Source organism: Diadema antillarum, unplaced genomic scaffold (assembly GCF_040938485.1).
Source record: "Diadema antillarum isolate AM-2024a unplaced genomic scaffold, OU_Dant_1.0 seq00001256_RagTag, whole genome shotgun sequence".
NCBI classification, from domain to species: domain Eukaryota; kingdom Metazoa; phylum Echinodermata; class Echinoidea; order Diadematoida; family Diadematidae; genus Diadema; species Diadema antillarum.
In genome coordinates this window covers 85,622-106,410 of record NW_027272040.1, presented here as the reverse complement: position 1 = coordinate 106,410, position 20,789 = coordinate 85,622, and the positions used below count along the sequence as shown (strand labels likewise).

At 38.3% G+C, this 20,789-nt stretch overlaps 1 protein-coding gene across 1 annotated transcript; it reads right to left on the bottom strand.

The window, feature by feature from the left end:
* Positions 1-458: 458 nt before the first annotated feature.
* LOC139745340 (uncharacterized) lies at positions 459-18,694 on the bottom strand. The gene is made up of 2 exons (XM_071655738.1): positions 18,342-18,694; positions 459-1,613 (listed from the first exon to the last, which is right to left on the bottom strand). Exons 1-2 carry the CDS (start codon positions 18,524-18,526, stop codon positions 659-661), a joined length of 1,140 nt encoding a protein of 379 aa, XP_071511839.1. The 5' UTR covers positions 18,527-18,694; the 3' UTR covers positions 459-658.
* Between the last annotated feature and the right edge of the window lie 2,095 nt (positions 18,695-20,789).

The window sequence follows — 20,789 nt, the reverse complement described above, 5'->3', positions numbered from 1 at the left end:
TTCATTTCTTCTGCTGACATTAACATTTTGATTTCGATTTGCCAGCAAATCTGCAAATTTACAGAATGAAACAAAAACAGGAATTTTCAGGCACTATTCATGGTTATTCGAATAACATTGCCCTACTCTGGTATACGATACCCCTACTTACAATAGCACACAGGAATATATTTTACAACGTTTAGAAGACTGCGATGATATTTACATCAAGCATACCTGTTATCATCAAACAGTCATGTCGTCATTTTTTCACAATAAACTCATGAAACGTTAGATTGACTTGTAGTTGTTGTAACTGTTTTCATCCTTGTCTGATGTCTCTCAAACTTTCGCTTGAGTTTTGGCAGTTTCCATTTCATTCAACTCTCCTTTTGAGTGAAATCGTCGTTGGTCACCAGCTGAGTGAGGGATGGACTAGGTTCGTCCATTCCCATCACATCCCGTGAGCTCCTTCCTCCAGAGGACAAATCAAAGCTAAAGTGAGAAGGAAACAAACCTGGCCATTTTGTGCAGCAATGTATAAATAGTTGAAAGATTACTTGGATATCGTTGCATCGATAGACCGAACATTCAATGCTCAGTTGATTCGAACATTTTTCCTGAGGTGATTGTCAAGTGCAAATCTGTCCTACAGACCAGCATAGTGTCTGAGTAACGTCTATGCAGAAGAACACTGTAAATCGGGGCTTGGGTGGGCCAGGTCTGGCTCAGTCTCGCCGGAAGTTTGACCGAGGTTAATTGAAATGAAAGCGTTCGAATTCGCTGCTGCTGACACTTCTGAAAGAACACTAGAGTTGTCACTTGTCTGATCCGAGATATCTTGGGACATAGGGTTAGTGAAAGCAAGTTGTGGGCCACCTTCTTGGCTAACAGCAGCATCAACGGAAGGTGTATTGTCGGCAGCATCCTGGGTCGCAAAGACCTCGTTGTAAGACGGTGGCAGTTCAATGTTGGTAGCCGCAACTTCCTCTGGTTTGGGCCCACCTGTACTAGCGCCCTCCTCCGACAGATTTGCATAAGGTATCACCTCCACGATCCTTTCTTCTTTCCTGCAGATACGAGCAAGGGCCGAATTAATCCTCCAGGTGTTGATGGCACCACAAGCGACCAGGCCGACAAAGAACACCGTGGTTGCTGATACAGACATCTTGAGGGGACTGCCTTCAAGAAGAGCCATAGCCAGGTAGCCGAGTGGAATAATAGCACGGGAAAGGATTGTTGCACATGTTCCAATGTAGACGATGACTCGATATCTTCTGGTGCCCTTCAGACGTATGACTTTGTGAAATTTACCAATATTCGCGAACAACATGTCCGTTTCACTCACTAGCATGATCATGCCGATGGGGGCGTCCTCACGTGTTACTATAACGGCGATGGTGGTGAGGATGACCATAAACTGCATGAGGAGGATGGTGTACTTGACGATGCAGCTCTTCCCGAGGAAGGCTACACGACAGAAGGCAACGAGATGAAAGCCAAGAGAAGCAGCCAGAAGGAGCTGAACCTGCGGGATGAGCTCTTCTTCAAAGGACAGGACACTGTCATGGTAGACCAAGGTGATGACAATAGCTGATATTCCCTGGATGGTGTAGAAGACAGATTCAAGGTAGCTGTGTTTGGGAGAACAACAGAACAAGGCGATACGATGGTTAGTCATCGCACAAAGTATAGATGAAGAAATCTTATCATTCAAATCTATGTGACCTAAACAACTGGTCAGAATGAATATAAGAATGAATGAATGAGTGAATGAATGAATGGATGAATGAATGAATGAATGAATGGATGGATGGTATTAAGGGATAAATAAATGACATAAGTGTCATAGGACAAAGTTAGGCTGATCTCTGAGAAAGTGTATTTTGTTGTATTTCGTTGCAGAAAGAAAAACAGTTGAATACTCAAAATGAACAAAAAAATTACTTTCACAGTTTAAAAGGAAACAGATTTGACAAAAGTTAACACTATAAAAGGGCTTTATGATTCATCAAACAAAAGAAAATTGCTCAAAGTAAGCTATAGACAGGGAGGGAAAGTTAAAAAAAGAAAAATGGAATCGACGTCTGTCCGGCTATTTCGGCAACTGCTAAAACAATCGTCTGAGCATGAAACTAGAGAACGGCTCGCTGGGAGACTATCAAGGGGCCATGGCAACTGCTAAAAAGAGATAAGGAAGGCGAGCGTTATTCGTGGTAAGTTGCAGGGAGAAGGTGATAATTTGTTGGAGAGTAAGGCAGGATGTACCACAGCAAACACTGAGCTGAAATCCTGTCGTTAGAAAGGTGTCTATGTGTGATTATGACAGCCGCAAATTGTTAAGTCTCTAAAATATGAGAATGAAATCTCTAATAGTCAGCCTGTAGGATTAAATATACAAATTTCTGCTAATTGTGGCACGCTCCCGAAAGCAGGCGACTGGCATTCGACAACCAAGGAAGCATGTAAATTAAATTAGATCTCTTTTCAGAGTGAACCTTGCTAGGTACACGCGTATACGGCGAATCTCGAAATACTGTCGACTCACTCAAAGTTTAACAGATGTTCAGTGATATATTTAACATCACTTAAACATAATAAAAAAATCAACCTCTATAAGTTAGTTCGTTACTGATAAGGGGACTAGAACGTACAGATTCTAGGATCATCTAATTGGCTTGTTAAAGTATGTCTGGATGGAGTAGGGATGACTGAGGCTATGTCTCATTACAATGTGTGGAGGGAAAATCCCTCCTCAGCAATAATCACAAGACTCGTCACGGGGGGCTAACTAACTCTGAACCTTTATGCAGCAGCCGAAGGTATAATGATCTTGTGAGTACAGAAGGATGAGATATGTCAAAAGGAAGGTGACTGACGCCAAAAACACCGGCAATCAAATAGATAAGATGTTTAAATTTGATTCTTAGAGAATGGAACGAAAATACGATTGATAGAGAACCACGCCTCACAGCTGGAGAAGGGATGAACATTGTGAAGGCTTCAGGTACACTCTTGGGGGAAAGAGTTTCGTGACAAGTGACGTAAAATCATCGGTGCTATTAATATCTGGGACATATTTATCTAATGATAACATTCGACTTGATATGACTCATTATAACCATGTGATCACACTGTTGAAATTATTACAGATTCCGTATCACGTTCGAATTGCAGTTGGATTATCTGACCTCAGACTTATGCACAGAAGCTAAAAGCCAGTAAATAGGTAGCTGAGGTAGTTGATGGTAAGAAATAATAATCCGCAAATAAGTTTCGGGCAACTGGCGAGCTTCAGTTTCGTATGTATTAACTTTAATGCTTCCCGGACAGTTTTTTTCACACACTACATTCGGACAATGCAAAAAAAAAAGAAAAGAAAAAAAAAGTTTCACAGATCGTTTTCTGAATGGCAAAAATGTCCAACAATTCGTAACATGCCGAAAGGATGAAACTTCCATTTCTGCTTTAAAAAAATACGTAATACATGTAAAAATATCACCGTCCTGCTATTAACATAGATTTTATTGTGATGGTATGTTGTTCCTTGTCAAACTTTTGCGGCGGTGTCTGAGCGAGGTAAACATTATGTTGTACTAAATCGCTGAAGAGTAAGCCGTATAAAACGCCCTCTTAACCGCCGTCTCAACATCCCAACATCTCTTCCCACTCCTCCCAAACAAAGGATCTCTCCACCCCTCCCTGACAACTCTCTCCACCCTTCCCCAACAGCTCCCATTCCAACAACATCCATCTCCGCCCCTCCCTAATACCCCTCTCAACGTTTCCCCAACACAACTCTCCAATTCTAACAATGCCCCCCAACACCCCTTCTCAACCCTTCTCCAACATTTCTCAACATCTTATTCATCTATCATTATTACTCCCCGACATCCTTTTCACCCCTCAACCAAAACCCGCCCCACCCATCCCCACCAGCCCTCTATACCCCTTCCCCATTATCCCTCTCCACTCCCTGTCTCGCTCCTATAGCAATGTAGTGACTATAAACTTGTCGCATGTGGTTTTATTGTATCCTTTTTCAATGTAAAAGCATTTATTGTCATGGGTTGATAAAAGTGGAGTAAGTGCAGAATTATTACCTGTTTCTTATTAATTTCATTACGTTTTGATCGAAAAGTTGGGGTTAAAGTAGAGACAGAAAGTATATTTGCAAGTCTTTACGACTTTGACTAAATTCATAAATGAATAATATTAATGAGGACGTGAAGTGATCCTGTGTCATGATACATGTTACTCACTGTACCCATTTCACTACAGTTATCTTAGCTAGCAATAGATACAGTGTGTCTCCTCCCAATGACACCAAACTCTCTAATCTTCAACGCTTCTGTTTTCAAAAATCTCCCTAACTACACACACCCTCGTGTTTGTGGGTGACGTAGATGAATCACCCATGTCAATCAGGTCTCAATACATGGCGGAACGACTTTGCGATTTTGGTATCACTTTTGTTCTTTCTGATCGTCAGATCTCTCGAGGTTTACAAGAATGAATGAGACACCTAAACCAGACAAGATAGAATTGAGATAACATTGTCTACATAGCACAAGGTGCATCATTAGGATATTATCGCTTGCTTTCATCCTTTGTGTGAGAGAGAACAAAGGCCCAGAACAAAGAAGAACGAAGGAACAGAAACGAGAACACGCAGAGACAAACACACAAAAGGGAATGGGGTAGTGGAGCGAAAGATGGGGATATATAAAACAGTTTAAAATACTTGTTTGTGTGAAGGATAAGCGTAGTTGGTATAGGAACACTCAAAGAGAGATACGAAAAGTAAAAGTTAGATACGAAAGGTAAAAGAGAGATACAAAAGGTAAAAGAGAGATACAAAAGGTACAAGAACGATATGAAGCAGACGATTTTCTGTGGCTGGTATCAGTCGCCCTATCAATTTTTACTGCCCAATTTTCTTGGTACGACACTGTGGCAGCCAAAAAAATACAACAGGTGGTATATCGCACAGAACCAATTATGGCCTGATATCTTACCCCTTATGATCTTCATAAAAGTCATATAAACCTCACGTGAACCCTATTCCAATTTCAATTCTCTTGCAACTGTCGGGAAAAACAATATTCAAAGGTTGTATTTAAGCTGTAGCCATGTGATTTGTTATCCATTCCCCCCATGCCCCCATGAACTACCATCGGCATTTTCGACGAATTTGCTTGTCTTTATCTAAAGGTTCGAAAGGCGTTGAGAAATCAATATGAAGTCATGCGATTGTCGCGTTTTGCTTTTGAAGAAAACGAGAATACATACTGATGAAACGTCAGAGAGAAGTTTCTTCAAATAACATGAATAATTATTACCAGTATAAGGTTTATCATCTAAGGAATATCTTCATTGTAGGGTGTAGGCATATACTTCAATCTAATGTGCGTCGCCAGTCTGTATATACAGGATGCCCTATGGGTCACCACATTTACTTTATTTAAATAATGCTAATGATAATAATTTTTAGATCACAGAACAACAAAAACCATCCAAAGGGCGGATTCAGGAATTCCGTAAAGGGGGGGGGGGGGGGTGCTTTACAAAATTAAAGGGAGGGGGCGCGCGCCCGGGTGCCCCCCCCCCCCCCCCCCCCAAACCTGGATCCGCCACTGCATCCGATGTTGCGCTGTGAGAAAACTACAAGTAATTTTTTTTTTTTAAGATTGAAAACGTTTGATTGATGATTTTACCCAAATCATATTTTTTAATCGTTTGTTATATAATGTTTTATTTAGAGTTAGACAATGCTACTTCTTGGTGAGTTACATAATTAACTGTCATTTTTGGCAAGAGTTCAGAACGGATAGTGTTTTCAGTACAGCATGCTTTTCCAGTCAGGTCTATTCCCTTAAATGATACGGTATTTTCATTAAGGTGAACTCTAACTCTGTATACAGAGAAGAGGAAATGTATAGGTAATAAGGATTAACGTTTGCATGAAGCCAACAAATAGCGTTCATTGGTCGCTGCTTCTCTCATGTGACGGAAGAATTCAACCAGTAAATCGGAAATGACCGGGCGTTGAAAACGAGATAAAGACTTGTGCTTGTTTGCTTACGAGTTCTGTCTTCTTTGTCAGCAGCACACACAGCAGACAAAGCCCAAATCGGTCGTTACTTCGTCAGGTATAAACTCCCCCCCCCCCCCCCGAAAAAAAAAAAATGGTAATACGAGGATACAGAAGAGTATTTTTACAAACATTTTACGCTTCTTTAGGGGAAAGGGGTAATAAAAAAGGACTGTGAGCTAGTGGGAGATAGAAAACATGTTTACGGTTTTGTTTTCTTTTTCTCAAAGAAAATTAAATGTCATTCGACATAAGAATGACAAGTATAGTTGTGAAAAATAAGCCCACCTGATACAAGGTGTTACGATAAAAAGGCGATGAACAATGACTCAAACGTCGTAGCTACAAGGACCGTTTTGCAGTGGATGTCGGATAGATTGTGATCTTTTCTTCTCCAACCTCTTCTCTAGAACCTTTTTGCAGCAGCTCCTATAAATATTATGACGTCATCTTCTCAAAATTCTGTATAGCGGATGTGTAGCAGACGTGTTAGACGTTGGCATATTCTTTGCTCAGCGCCCATGGGATAAACTTGTTGTTTCACTGAGCTTCAATACAAACTCTCGTGTTATAGTTATTGAACGCATACAATAATCATCACAAGCATTGGCAGAATCTCAATAGCGTGGTGAAAAGTGATTTATGCCAGATATACTTAAGAAATAGTCAAATAGGGATGAGAAAAACAATTGAGTTTCTTTAAGATGAATTTATACTTTTTCAGTATCTTTGTTATGCACGTAAATATGTGTCATTTTTGTGCGACATCGATGGCGCACCACTAAAGTGTCTTGATCATATCTGGTTATCGCGAGAAGACGTAGGGATACCAGTGAGGTCAGACATGGCGCAGAATGAATTCGTCCATACTACAACCTTGACTTTGGTCTTATCAACAATGTTGGCATAGACTCACCTTTATAGTTTTATGGCAGAGGAAGAATTACCGTGTGATTGACGGATGAGACCACCTTATTGTTTTACACGGTATTTGTTTGGCTTTGCGGTTGTTCACTGAGTTGACAACACGTGAGTCAGTTGTTGAAGAAGTCCCATTAGCCTCAAAACACTTGTTATGGCCTTGTTTGGTAGATACCATTAGTAATTGATAATGTGGATAGTGCCAAGTTGGGAAGAACTGTCTTCTTATGTTATTTTGTTTTCCCTCATTAATCTAATGTTTGTGTGTATAGTCACATGATGTGCCATGATGGCAATGAGTAATAATCAATGTTCAACATAGTGGATATCTCACAAATATTTCTTGAGAGAATGCAACGACCATGTCAAAACATCCTGTTGTTTCTCAGTACAGTATTTGTTATATGGCATGACTCCTCCTACGGTTGTCATAGAAATATCATAACTGCAGAGAATCGGTTATCAACATTTCTCAATACTTGCTTTACGCTACCATAGCAGCATATTTCATTGATTCAATCGAATAGTATAACTGTTTTTCTTTGATGTTATATACAAAGCTGAAAAGAGCCGTATAGTTGCCATGGAAATGATTACGTCGAACTCGAGGACGACAGGTGTTGAAATCACAATGCTTCGATCATCCGATCGCTATGGAGGCCAAAGTCCAAGGCAGATTCAGGTGGGTAGAGTGGTATGTGTCTGACGCTTTAAGATAGGCGGCGGAAGTCGTGGACGGGGGCCGTTATGTAATTCATTGTTGATTATCATTACTTCCGCGACTTTTGACTCAGTTCAACCATGCGAAGTATTTCGTTGACATGTAAGATGATTCATTCTTGCGGGTTACAAATAGACATAAATTCCATTTGGAAATGCTTATTGAGTTTAATGGACCTGCCTAGTATTGGTCCAAGAATGCAGAATGTAAATGGTAACATACGTAGTATTCTTTGTGGCTGTAATGCAGTTCACAAGGAAACTACATTTCGACGCATTTTTGTTTTGTTCATTGTAACGACTTGATAAAAGCCTCACTACTAAACATTGGCAAAATTTGTCGGTAAACTTTGGCTTTACCTTAGCCACAATTTCGCTGTCTTTTTGCAACCTTGAAATAACCTGAGTTGGTGACTACAATAGAATCTAAAATACTAATCTACTCTCGTTACCTCGTCGGTGTTTTCACGAACCGACGCTATTTCGATTTTGGTCAAAATTTTCAAAATCGAGATATTGGTACCAAATGAAAGTGCTTTCAAAACTCTACCAAATCCCAAAAAATTTAGATCACAAAATTAGTTATTCTTAATTTTATCAAAGAAAGAAAAAAACGACGGTACTCGAAATATCGAGAAATTGAGAAAAAGGGGTTTCACGAACCGACGCAGTAAAGATACGCCGGTTCGTGAAACCCGAATTGCTAAGGTGAAGAGCAATGCGGGTTTTACGAACCGTCGCAGTTGCATTATTTTGAGCTTTGTTCAACTTACTGGCCTAGAATTAGGTTTTGGCCCTAATCCAGATCTCAGAGTGAGAACCAAACCATCTGAAAGATGAATGACGACCTAAGCCAGCCCACTGTCCACGAGTGAAGTGAATGGTAAGCTATAATCCTATTAAAATCATGCTCAAAATAACAGTTTCAGTTGGACTACCATAACCATTAATTGCGGTAGAGTGTAGTCCCATGTATTCAATCGCGTGATGCTTATGAAGCCTAGTCTGTAAACGCCATCCAATTTCAAATTAGATCCCAAATCATATTATTTATAGTTTCTTTTCAACTTATGTCGTTACTTCTGAGACTACTGAGTACTGTAGTCGTAACGTCTGTGTGCAAGACATGCAAGATGTCAAAGTCTCGAAGACACTCATGGCTATGTCTTGACTTGAGTTGAAAATGAAATCATGAGATTGACAAAGTAGGCCTACTAAACTAAAAAAAAAAGTAAAAAGTCTAAAAGTAAAACTCAAAGGAAGAGTAAAGAATAAAGTTAGACATGTTAGACTTTAACTTTCAAGTTTAACTATTAAGTCTAAGATAAGACTTTACTTGTAATGCCAGTTACTAAAACTAAGATCAGCTGAAGTCTAAGACCAAGTCAAATTAACACAAAGTCTGTAGTCTAGCTCTAGATCTACATCTAGACAAGTGGTAATAGTAGGTAGAGTCCACCCATTTTTTCCCCCAATTTTTACTGGTCCATTCCTGAAAAAGTTACTGGTCAGTGTCCAACAGTGATTTTTCCTGGTCAGGGACCGTCGGACCAGTGCCAGTGTGCAGCGTTGGTGTAGCTGTCATCTATGACAGTATGTGGTCTAGTGATACTACTGGTACCTAAACACTACGAGTAGTACTCTACAGGTTAGGTGGCTTTCCTGTACAGTGCAGTGTTATAGTATACTTGTGAATTCAGCCCTAGTACCGTACTGTGTGTAGATATGTGACATTATGTCTAACGTTAGTTCGAGTGGAGTACCTTTGAAGCACAGCGGTGGGGCTTTTTTCCCCTAAAACTTGTGAATGCGGCCCAACCAAATGGCGTTTACATATTCACGCGTGATTGATAGTGATACAGTAGCGCTGTCGATTTCCACAGCAGCCATACATAATCTTTTGTCCTTTCTTCTTTCCTTTTTTCCCTTTGTTCTTTCACCCTTTTTATTCTTGGAATCGAAGGACTTCTAAGAAATGTCCCTCGACTGATTTAACCAGGACTCTTGAGTCCTGGTAAACCTAACCTAACCGAGTAACCGTTAACATTTGTTAGGCCTAACATAACAGTAACACTGACTTAGCCCTGTATTGACTTTGTCTTTGGCCGACTTACTGAGATGGCGAGTCTACCTCTTTAACGTTAGTCTAAACGTAGTCGTTAGATCTGTCAGTGTCAGTGTCACTGGTTATTGTATATGGTGCCATCTCTAACGTACGTTAACAAGTTGATGTTAGTTATCTATGTCAACTTACTGAGTCAGTAATAGTGGTACTGTCATCCTGTTGGATATCGCCGCAATATCATCCGTGACGTGTTAATTTCGTGTCACAAAGACAAAAGTTGCCAAGATTTAATAGTATTAGATGTCTAGATCTAGATGTAGTCTAGATCTATAATATAAATTTTGTGAACCACTGGTAACTTAAAAGTGAAAGGTCTAGACTTCACTTAGTCTATAATTAGACCAGACATTCATGAGGCAAAGGCCTATTTAGTAGATCTATTCTTATTCTATTTTAACGTCAATTCCTACTAACTCGCCACGTGTTATTCCTAAGGCCAAGGACTTCCGGGTTAGTGATTTTTTTTTTTCATAAATACCAAACAGCAGACGTGTTTCATTTGCATTCTTGTGCAGACTTCATGAAAATATGTGCAGTATCAAAGAAATATATGATGCACATGACAATGCCAGTGTTTTATAGGTGAATGGTTAATACCTTTAAAAGCTGAATGATAATGTAGAGTCTAGGTCTAATTAAGATGTTACAGTCTCTGATAAGAAACAGGTTTGATTGTCATAGACTGTTTCCCAAATGCAGGTACATGTAGTAATATTCAGCTATTTCAATGCAATGCCTTGTTTACAAATACATGTAGATTTATATTCATGTGAATGATAATTCAATTTCTACATGAGACATACTAAATGCTAAACATAATATCTTGCATCAGTAAAATGTGTAAATGAAGAGACAATTTGAATATGCATCAAATACGAACAGCAGCATTTTTGACATTCTTTGATCCTGCATAGGCCTACCATTTTGTTTTATGTTTAATATAAATAGAGCAAAATAATTTCAACTTCAGTTTTGTTGGCTGATTTTTTTTTTTCTACTCAAAATTAAAGTTGTATCTTGTGCCATGATGTTTGACTTTAATCAAAAGTTCTTAATTTCTTTCTTTTCTTTCAGATGACTGGTGCCATGTAGTAGCGAAGAACTGGACTGTCTCAGAAAAGAAAAGGAAAAGTACAGGGTCGTGTACATCACCAACGGATGTGAATACAATGGTAATGTAGAGTCTAGGTCTAATTAAGATGTTAAAGTCTCTGATAATAAACAAGTTTGATTGTCGTAGACTCTTTCCCAAATGCAATTAGTAATATTCAGCTTTTTCAAAGCAATGCCTTGTTTACAAGAACATGCAGATTTATTCATGTGAATAATAATTTAAATTCTACATGAGACTTACTTAGTGCTAGACATAAGATCTTGCATCATTAAAATATGTAAAAGGCGAGACAATTTGAATATGCATCAAAAACAGCAGTATTTTTTTGACATTCTTTGATCCTGTATACCGTTTTGTTTTATGTTTAATATAAATAGAGCAAAATAATTTCAACTACAGTTTAGCTGGCTGATTTCTTTTTCTCAAAATGAAAGCTGTATCTTGTATCATGATGTTTGATTTTAATCGAAAGTTCTTAATTTCTGTCTTTTCTTTCAGATGACTGATGCCATGCAGTAGCGAAGAGCTGGACTGAATCAGAGAAGAAGAAAAAAGTACAGCATCGTGCTGATCATCAAGGAATGTGAATACAATGGCTTAGGAAAGAAGACAATCTACAGATAGGATAGAAGGGAGAAATTGGGATGAAGGGCGACAACATAAGGACGGTATATCTACAGTGAAATGTGATTGTAAAGTGGAAACACGAAAGGAGATCCTAAGATTGAAGGTGAAAACAATGCATTCCATTCTGTGATGTCGTAATTACAATTTTGCTACACTTTAATAACACTACAGAGAGACATTTATATCAAGGAAAGCTTCATGTGGATATGGAATGTTAGATTTTTTTAAGTGTTCATTGGTATGTACAGTATTTCATGATAATAAATCTTGAAGGTTTTGTGTGGTAATCATAACCTTGTGATAAATCTTGATAGATTTCTAAGTGCACATTGGCAATATTTAGATGATGCTGTAATCAGATTAAGTTCTATTCTCCTTTATTCTTTTATTTATTATTTTGTTGTCTTCAACCCACTTTGAATGTGTCACGTATGATTCTTATAAACATGGGAACATGCACTCCATGTAACTGATAGGACTTATAACAAATTGACATAATTATTCAACCATCACTAGACAGTTCTGTTATAAGATGATCTAACTAAAATTGTAAATTATGATACGTGTATGTTCCCATGCAAACTCACAACAAAATACAGAAATTTGATTTCTTTTAATAATAATTCATTATGTCTCTAAATTTACAATTAAAGAAAGTGATTGCAATAAGGATGTCAAACATTGTATATTAAAATAATAGATTATTCATTTGTCTCCATCCGTAGTAACGCACGCAACTGCAGTGTGCAGTTTGTAGGCTGCTGTGAAAAAAAAATCACAGGCAGCCCAAGCAGGATTCGAACCCACGACCTCTGGATTACTAGACCAGCGTCATAACCACTAGACCACCGGAGTGCCCTGGCGCTACCTTTACACATGAATAATTAAGTATAGAAGGGCTTGGGGGCGCTTCGAAGTTTACTGCTCTTATTAAATATGTACATGTCATTTGCAACTCAACTAAAGATGATTAAACACACTGAAATTCTTACTTTAAATGATATTCATAATCTGTTTTTTTTTTCTTTAATAGCTTGGGATGTACACTTTATACACTGTATCGGTCTACATTTCGCCTACAATATGGAATTCTTTACTTCGAGACGTTTGTTTTTAACAAACAAAAAATTAAGAGTCCTTTAAAGGTGCTGTAAAACAGTGGTGTTTGTTTGTTTTTTGGTGGGGGGGGGGAGGGGAGTCAAATTAGCCTTGGCCCCTCTCCGCCGTCTTTTTTTTTTCCTTTAGCTGCATTTTTTTTAGTCATCACATGAAAATTCGTCTGCATCCACCCCGTAGTTTTGCTGATGACCTTTCTTTTTAATTATTTTAGCCACACACAATTTTGGCTGAATTTCCCCACCCCTCTTGTGACTTTGCTAGTACATGTACTAAAACACATTCTCAGAATGTGTTTATAGTACTAGTGGATTAAGGATTCACAGGGAGGGGGGGGGTCGGCCAAAATTTCTCTTTTCTCATATGTAACAAGCCTTCGGGGCGAAAGGCTGATATTATGGGCTTTCTACACACATTTTTAGATGCTAATTATTGGTTAACATGAGCATGATCATTTATGTTGTGATTAATTTGTTTCCTTATATATGTATGACTTCTATTAGAGACTTAATTGGCTTGGCACTCCTTACATCGACCTATTTTAGACACCCATTTCCCTCTCTCTCTCGTGCTTTTTCTCTACTGTCCTGTGAATAGTGTAACTACATGTACATGCAGTACCTCTTCTCTTTTGTATGATATACATCAAGTTTTTATCTGAGCATATGGGTGTTGCAGCACTCTCAAGCTTCATGCATATGCAGCAACATCTTTGTGTGGTCATATACATAGTTATGCTTGATATATTAATTTGACAATGTTATTCTTTCTCTTGTATATGTTCCGTCCGCACTCTATAGATGTAAATGTACGATGTAAGATTGGTGTGCATGTTCGAACTGTGTTCCTCTTTTTGTGAACACACAAGAACTGATATAATAATGAACTTGAATTACACATATTCTTGAATCTTGATTCCATCTCCATTTGCCATTAGATATGTATTGATTTATGGAGCTCTTCCACAATTGTTATCCTTCCCATTGTCATTACTCATCTCTGAATAATTCAAATTTGATATTTTATTGAGGACCTATGTTTCTTCGATTACATAATGTACCTCTTCAATATATTGCTGCAAAAGGCATAATAAAACATGACCATTATTATATATTTAAAATGAAGCTTGAAATTCTGATAGTGTTGATATTTATGTATTTTTAGGAGTTTATCAGTTTCGAAGAGTGCATGCAGGATGAGTTTTATGTTTTTATATGATCAGGTGCAGCTATCATAGAATCTGTTGAGCAGGAAAGAGAATGATGGAAAATGAGGAATTATGAGTGAATTCGCATGCGAGCCAAATAACAATGACACTGATAAAAATTGTGACAAAGTAAATGTCACAAATATGTGGGATAATAAGAAATAAAGAAATTAATATATTATTTCAGAGAAAGAAATAACAGAGTGCATGCATGAGTATGAAAGATGAGTAAATACAAGTAATTATTACTGACTGGCACGTCTTTTTCCCAAGATTTAGCGGTATCCTTCATCTTAGAACAAACATTCATAATTATTATGAAAGAAGTGAACTGAATTTGAATTAAAATAATGTGAAAAAATGAAAAAGTAAGTTAATTAAGTAAAAAAAAAAAGCAGTAAAAAGTAAAAAATATGAAACACAGTATACCGAGTATACATGTATTACCAAATGATAGATGTCCAAATGCAAAAGTGTTAAATAATAATATATCCACAAAAAAAGGGGGGGCAAAGAAATCTTTGGAACGATCAACCACAGCTATAATAACAATACATGCGTGTACTAAATGAAGATGAAAACAATGACAACACTCTTTTTAGAACAATTAAGAGAAACTGGCTTGTATTATCATCTTAATTATCACTAAATGTATTGTAATCATCACAACAATCATTACATGACAATTAATTTCAATTAATAAGGTTATTGTTGATAAGCAGGTATAGCCCTAATAGTATTTGTATGTAAACACATACGAAAATGAAATAGCGACGGTTCGTAAATACACGTGTATTGCACGTTACCTATTGTACAGGCCCTACAGCGCGGGTCTCACGAACCGGCGTAATACAACTTACGTCGGTTCGTGAGACCTATGGTGCGCGCAAGAAACGATGGATTTACGAACCGACGCAGTGAGTTTGAAGACAGAAATATCGTAAATTTTTTGAATTCACACTAAAGTTACACTATGGATAGGAAGAACAACTTCCACTCTCATCACCCTGTCAAAATTTTCACACACAAGACAGGAAAAGTCATTGAAAACGTTGTCTAAAACTTGTGAGATCTTTAAACGTGATTTTCTCAGAATTGCATTTTCGCTCAAAAACGAAATAGCGTCGGTTCGTGAAAACGCCGACGACCTGTTAGCGCATAGAAATGAAATTTGAAATGCATTATTCTGATCTTCTGAGTGTCATTAACTGTTGAGCAATGACGAAAATTATGATAATGTCGTCTTAAAACCGAAACCCTGAGAGGAACAGGATAGCGAGCGATATTTTGTAGAGGGTCAATGCCATGACTATCATGTTCATTTCTTACACGCAGCTGCTATAAGTGCTCGAAGAAAGGGCTATTATGATAGGGATAGTTAATACGACATGCAGACAATGAAAAGAGAGCGAAAGAGAGAGTGGAAATAACTCGTTATGTTGTGAAATAAATGTAAATGGATTCACGTCATATCACTATAGGGCCAACATTTTCACTTGTAATTGTACGTAAGTCTCCATGGTCACGAAGTCAGAAATGCTTCTAGATTCTTATGATAGTCCCATACACTAAGATTTAAAATGGTATGATCATGGCGTAAAATTGCATGAGCGCGGGTGAGCGGAATTTTATTGGAGCGTGACACTGAGTGTGAGGAAAGTGAAAGAAAACCACTTTGATTTAATGAATTCATCTCTCACAGAGGAGGAGGAAGAGAAGAAAATTAACTTCCTGACAAATTGGAAAATATCACGTCATGTACGCAAACCACAAAGTTATGAGTATGGCCTGGATTAGGATTCATAATTGCCACAGCTGGCAAGAGACCTGGTTTGATTGCATTTACATCATCACTCCTTCCTGTTCACCGCTTTACTCTGGCTCGTTCGGCAAACGTGACGCAAGATGAATTCATTCATCACACAGTCAAGTGCTTATGATATCAAATGTGTTTATATGAACTTTATTAAAAGTTGCAGTTACCACCAAGTCACGAGATGGCCATAAGGAACTAATCAATCATTATCTTCTGGTAACATATGCCATTGCAAATATGCTCGACAATTACGCAGGACTAGAGTTATTCAGTAAGAATCCGAGAAGCAGAATATAAATAGTTCAATCCACTTGCACGAGATTTCGAGAAGCGTCTGATAATGAAGACTATACCTTTACGTGGGCTAGGTGGCAGACACTTGTAAAAAGACGCGTGGGCTACTGATATTTTTAGCCTTGTGTACCAACGTAGGCTGCTACTGAATGGTGATCTTCCCTGGAAACCAGTAAACAGAGTTGGTTTAGAAATTTGTCTCATAAACTTTGCAAATTCTGATCAATATTAATGCTCATATATCAGCCTACGTACTGGATCACTTGACTTTGGCTCAAAGAGGTGTGAAGGATGAATAGATTGCCACTAAAGAAATGATTAAAAAATGTTGCATGTTCAAGCGATATTATCGTATCTGCAGCGTAGCTTCTAGGTGGATCAATTGATTAAAATTAAGATACGAATTGATTCGTATTTTTCATCAAAATTAATCACACTTGTTCGCTGAGATTAGGAATACGGGAAGACGACATGATAAACATTATCTTCATGAGCCTAACCTAAACAGATGCCGTCTAGATTATGTACTTTGATAAGAGTGCTCACGTGCAAACGAATAAAATTCATATTTCTTTGCACCCACGTTACGAAGTGAGATCACCATCCACATGGTTTGGATAACTGTTTCTCAACTGAGAGAATAAACCTTGGCCACGTATTACCCAGAATCACTGGATTAACGTTACACTAAACAGGTGGTACGTGGGGCAGAGGATGGAACGTGTCACGTGACTAATCAATAGATCGAATCCAATCCCTACATCGGGAAACACGAGATAAGATATCTATAAATAGGGACCGCAGCAGACAATCTCCAGTTCAATAGTTCTTCATAAAAATGAACTTATGCCAATGACGTATTGGGAAATCTACTCAAAGATATTGTCTTGATAAGAAAAAGGAGTATCTCCTCAATTTACATTTTCACAGAAAGCACATTTTCTCTTCTTTTCGTTCTTAAAACTGTCACAACTACTCAAAATGGAATCGAACATTATTTATTAGAGGTGTTAACGCTCCTTTTGAATTGAACCTGAGAAGGAAAAATTGTTTAAAGTTAATACATGTAGGCCTACTCTCAAACCTGATTACAAAGAAACATGAACAGAATTTAGAAAAAAAAAATCTCACTGACTCATTCCTCTGTGATAAGAAGTAAAATCTGTTTAAAATTATATCGTTTCACACAAGTTCCCTTTTATGTTTTCATATAATCTGTTAGAGCCGCTCATAGAAAGAAGTATAGCACTCATAATCCATCGCCGCCACGAGCTTAACCAAGACGCTTCTTGGATTTAAAGAAAAATACATGACACAAAATTGAGACGAAGGACAATCGCTTATTGTACTATGACAGATGTTCTGGCGACACAGTTATTATAACACTTGGCGATGGTGAATCATGAATGAAAATCACAGTTCGGATAAATCGGTTTGGTAACCCAGCGCTTTAACGCTGCATGACACAACAGTTCGCCCGCCCTTGATTATTCGGCGACGAAGATTACTCGCACGACGTTTTGCGGGAAAAAAAGAGGGATAATTTTGGACGAGCGATCGGAAATATTTATAGCTCGTGATTATGGTGAATCACAGTGTGTAGAAGCGAGATATTACAGTGGCACACGGGAGAGGCTGGCTGGGATAGGATAACATCTCTTGACGGGGAAAGTTCAGATTACTTTTCTACACCGAAGGTTTATAATCAATCTATACGCCTTTGTCACTAGGGAGACCAGAATTGTAATGACACATAACGATCATTCATGACTTCAGGTCTTTGGATGATTATCTTTACGTATTGCACTCTTTGGGGATGAAAACTATTGGAGACACGGAAAAACTGAGTGAGAAACTTAGCAACAGCGGAGACAAAGGAAGAGATAGAAGAGAGGGGGAGGGGGCGAGAAATAAGAGGGGGCAGGGGGAGATAGAATACTAGTATGATGCAAATATCTAAAAGGGAGAGTTAGGCAGTGTCTGACAAAACCAAATCATTGACAACAATTTAACATATGTGACAAGAAGCGCGTAACCAGTAATAGTACACATTCCTTCTAATCATCCAGTCGTGGTATTACCTCTGACTGTGTATTACTAGGATATTGTATGTTACTATACTGCATCACATCTTGTGCGCTTATTCACGGATGGAAATACGAGGCAACATTTTCTTCAAACACCAACCATACTGATCCTAAACTTGGAAGAAGCGATGCATGTTTCAAAGTGAACAAGAGGCAAAATCATTAGTATCACGTCATATTTTAGGTAATAAAGAGAAAAAAAAACTTTATGAGGAAAATGAGACGGCACTCCAATACTTACAAATTGCGCATGAACTCTGTGCAGTGCTTGTGGGCCAGGTGTAGCCTAGACGTGGGACTGTGACAAGTTTTGACGAATAGATCCGCAAGAGTGAAGATGAAGAAGTAGCAGAAGACAGCCATGTTTGCCACCACACTGGCAAGAAGACACATGTATAGAATCTCCTCGTTCCCTGACGATTCCATTCTGACTTCAATCACTTGATATCTACTACACTGAAATTACTTGATCCTAATTGCCTAACGTGACTATGAGATGTACTAGCTACCTTCTCGTTGAATGAACAGACAAGCTATTTCTGCTCCCCGGTCTACCTTCGGCCGAGGAAGTGATACTAATAAGGCTGCATCCGTGACCAGCTGGTGCTTTTATACCGTTAAAATTCTTTGTTTACTTTTTTTGCAAATATTGATCACGCTCTGTCCGTGGACACTGCACAGCTGTGCTTCCAAGTCTAGCGAGCTGTAAACCCACGTGCGTGTCTCGGCCAATGTGGACCCAACACTGCCTTCACACATTTGAACATATTCGATATCATCCGTGAAGTAATTGTGCGTGTAGCGTCTTTGTCAAAACACGGCTTCGACGCCCCGCCCACCCTCAGACAGCTTACAGCTAAACAAAGAAAACTGACGCATGCGCTGTTTGAAGCACACTCTGGCACACAACATGTGCGAAATCTGTGCCCCAATTGGCTGGGTGCAGTCGAGAACTCGCTAAACTCTTGCTTGTATGAATAGTTCTATTTCCCCTCGAAGATGTAGAAGAATTCTATATTGCCTTCCTCTCTTGGTACAATAGATGACATTGGCTGCAAAAACACAAAATTAATTTGATTTTACAATAACTCAGGAACAGCGTTTGAAGTTTCCTCTTTGACGGTTACATTAAGAGTTCATCCAGACAAACTACTTCACCGAAGGCGAATGATTTACGCGTTTTGAAATTCCTTTTAACTACATGTATTCACGACTGCTTAAAATATGTTTCATCTTAAGTCCTAGTATCCATTTATGGAAATGTATATGTAGATAATCCTAATTAAGTTAGGGGGCTTAGGTCCGTAGTGAATCAACTCCGTCGAAAAATGAGAGATACCAGACGTACGAGCGAGGAAAGAAATAAAAGGAAAGGCGAGCGGGGAGGGGGGGGGGGACAACTCTGTTCGCAAACACCTTTATTTGCCACGTCATAAGTATGCGAAAGCCTCAAGTGCAGCTGAAATATTGTACGCAGATATTTATTCTCTCCAGATTTATTTTCTGATTGTCTATTGACTTCCAGTATATAAGGGATAATAGGTTAGATGACACGTTTAAAGGAATCCGCCTCAGAACGAGAAAATTCTTCTAAATCCGGTTTGCATCACTAACAGTAAAATGCCATATTCAGACATTTGTAAAGTACAGTTCACAATAACTTCAAGAACGAGAAAAGAATCCGAATCCGGTTCGCTTTCCTTACAAAATGCAATATTCAGACATTAGTGGAGTGCAAGGCACAATACCTTCACGATCTATCCCAGACAAAAGCGTGGAGAAGAGATCCCTAATGATCCCATTTCTGTCACCATGTTGACTGACCGGATTGATTATGATCTCGAATCTTGAAAGTAAGGACTTGAAATTTGATGCAGTGAAACATAATACATGTAGTTTGTACTTATTGCATACAAGAAAGTTTTCCTCATAGTTCGGTGTTAGCTTCTTCTTCTTCTTCTTCTTCTTCTTCTTCTTCTCTTTTCAAGTTGTGACGATGTGTGCTAAACATGCACGTCTCTGATTACCTTTTCGTCTCTGTTTCTCGTCAATACAATCTTTGATTCTGGTTCCATTTGCATTACTTCAGTGTCTATGTTCAGAAGATATTTGTTATTACAATGTGGTAGCTCTTGTCTTTTTTGGATCGTGGGTTGTTAGGCATTGTTCTCAAATTCAATAATAATGAAATATTGTAGAATCTTTTAGTAATTCGCTCAACTTTACGTATAATGACAATTTCGTTCCCGCGTTTATCATAGTCTTGGTTTCCATTACCGATTACATTTCATACTTTCTCCAAAAGGTTTTGAAGAGAAATGATAGCTGTGATACCTTTTATGCAGTATTCAATATTTCTAGTATATACTCCATGCTGCCAACTCTGTTTTTCGGCATGCCAGAGAAGTCTGTACACACATATATCAATAACATTTAATTTTCTTTTTTTCTTCATTGAGTTGTCGCTGACGTTTCAATGATATTCAAAATGTAACGCTTCGGATATCTTTAAAGTTTTGGGTTGAGGATCATTAGTCTCTGTTTCTCTGGTGTATAAGAGAATTAGTGCAAAAGTTGAGAGACATAGTGAGGGATATTCCAGAGACGTTAGTCATTGTTTGATATCCATAAGTTCTTTCTAACTTGCGAAAGATCTGGAGAATAAAGTCATGAATTTGTATATCCATAA

Excerpts from the sequence above, each read along its gene's own strand:
- LOC139745340 (XM_071655738.1), bottom strand. The coding sequence starts at position 18,526 with ATGGAATCGTCAGGGAACGAGGAGATTCTATACATGTGTCTTCTTGCC. Across the intron at positions 1,614-18,341 it reads ACAGAGTTCATGCGCAATTT|CTACCTTGAATCTGTCTTCT; the intron begins GTAAGTATTGGA and ends TCCCAAACACAG.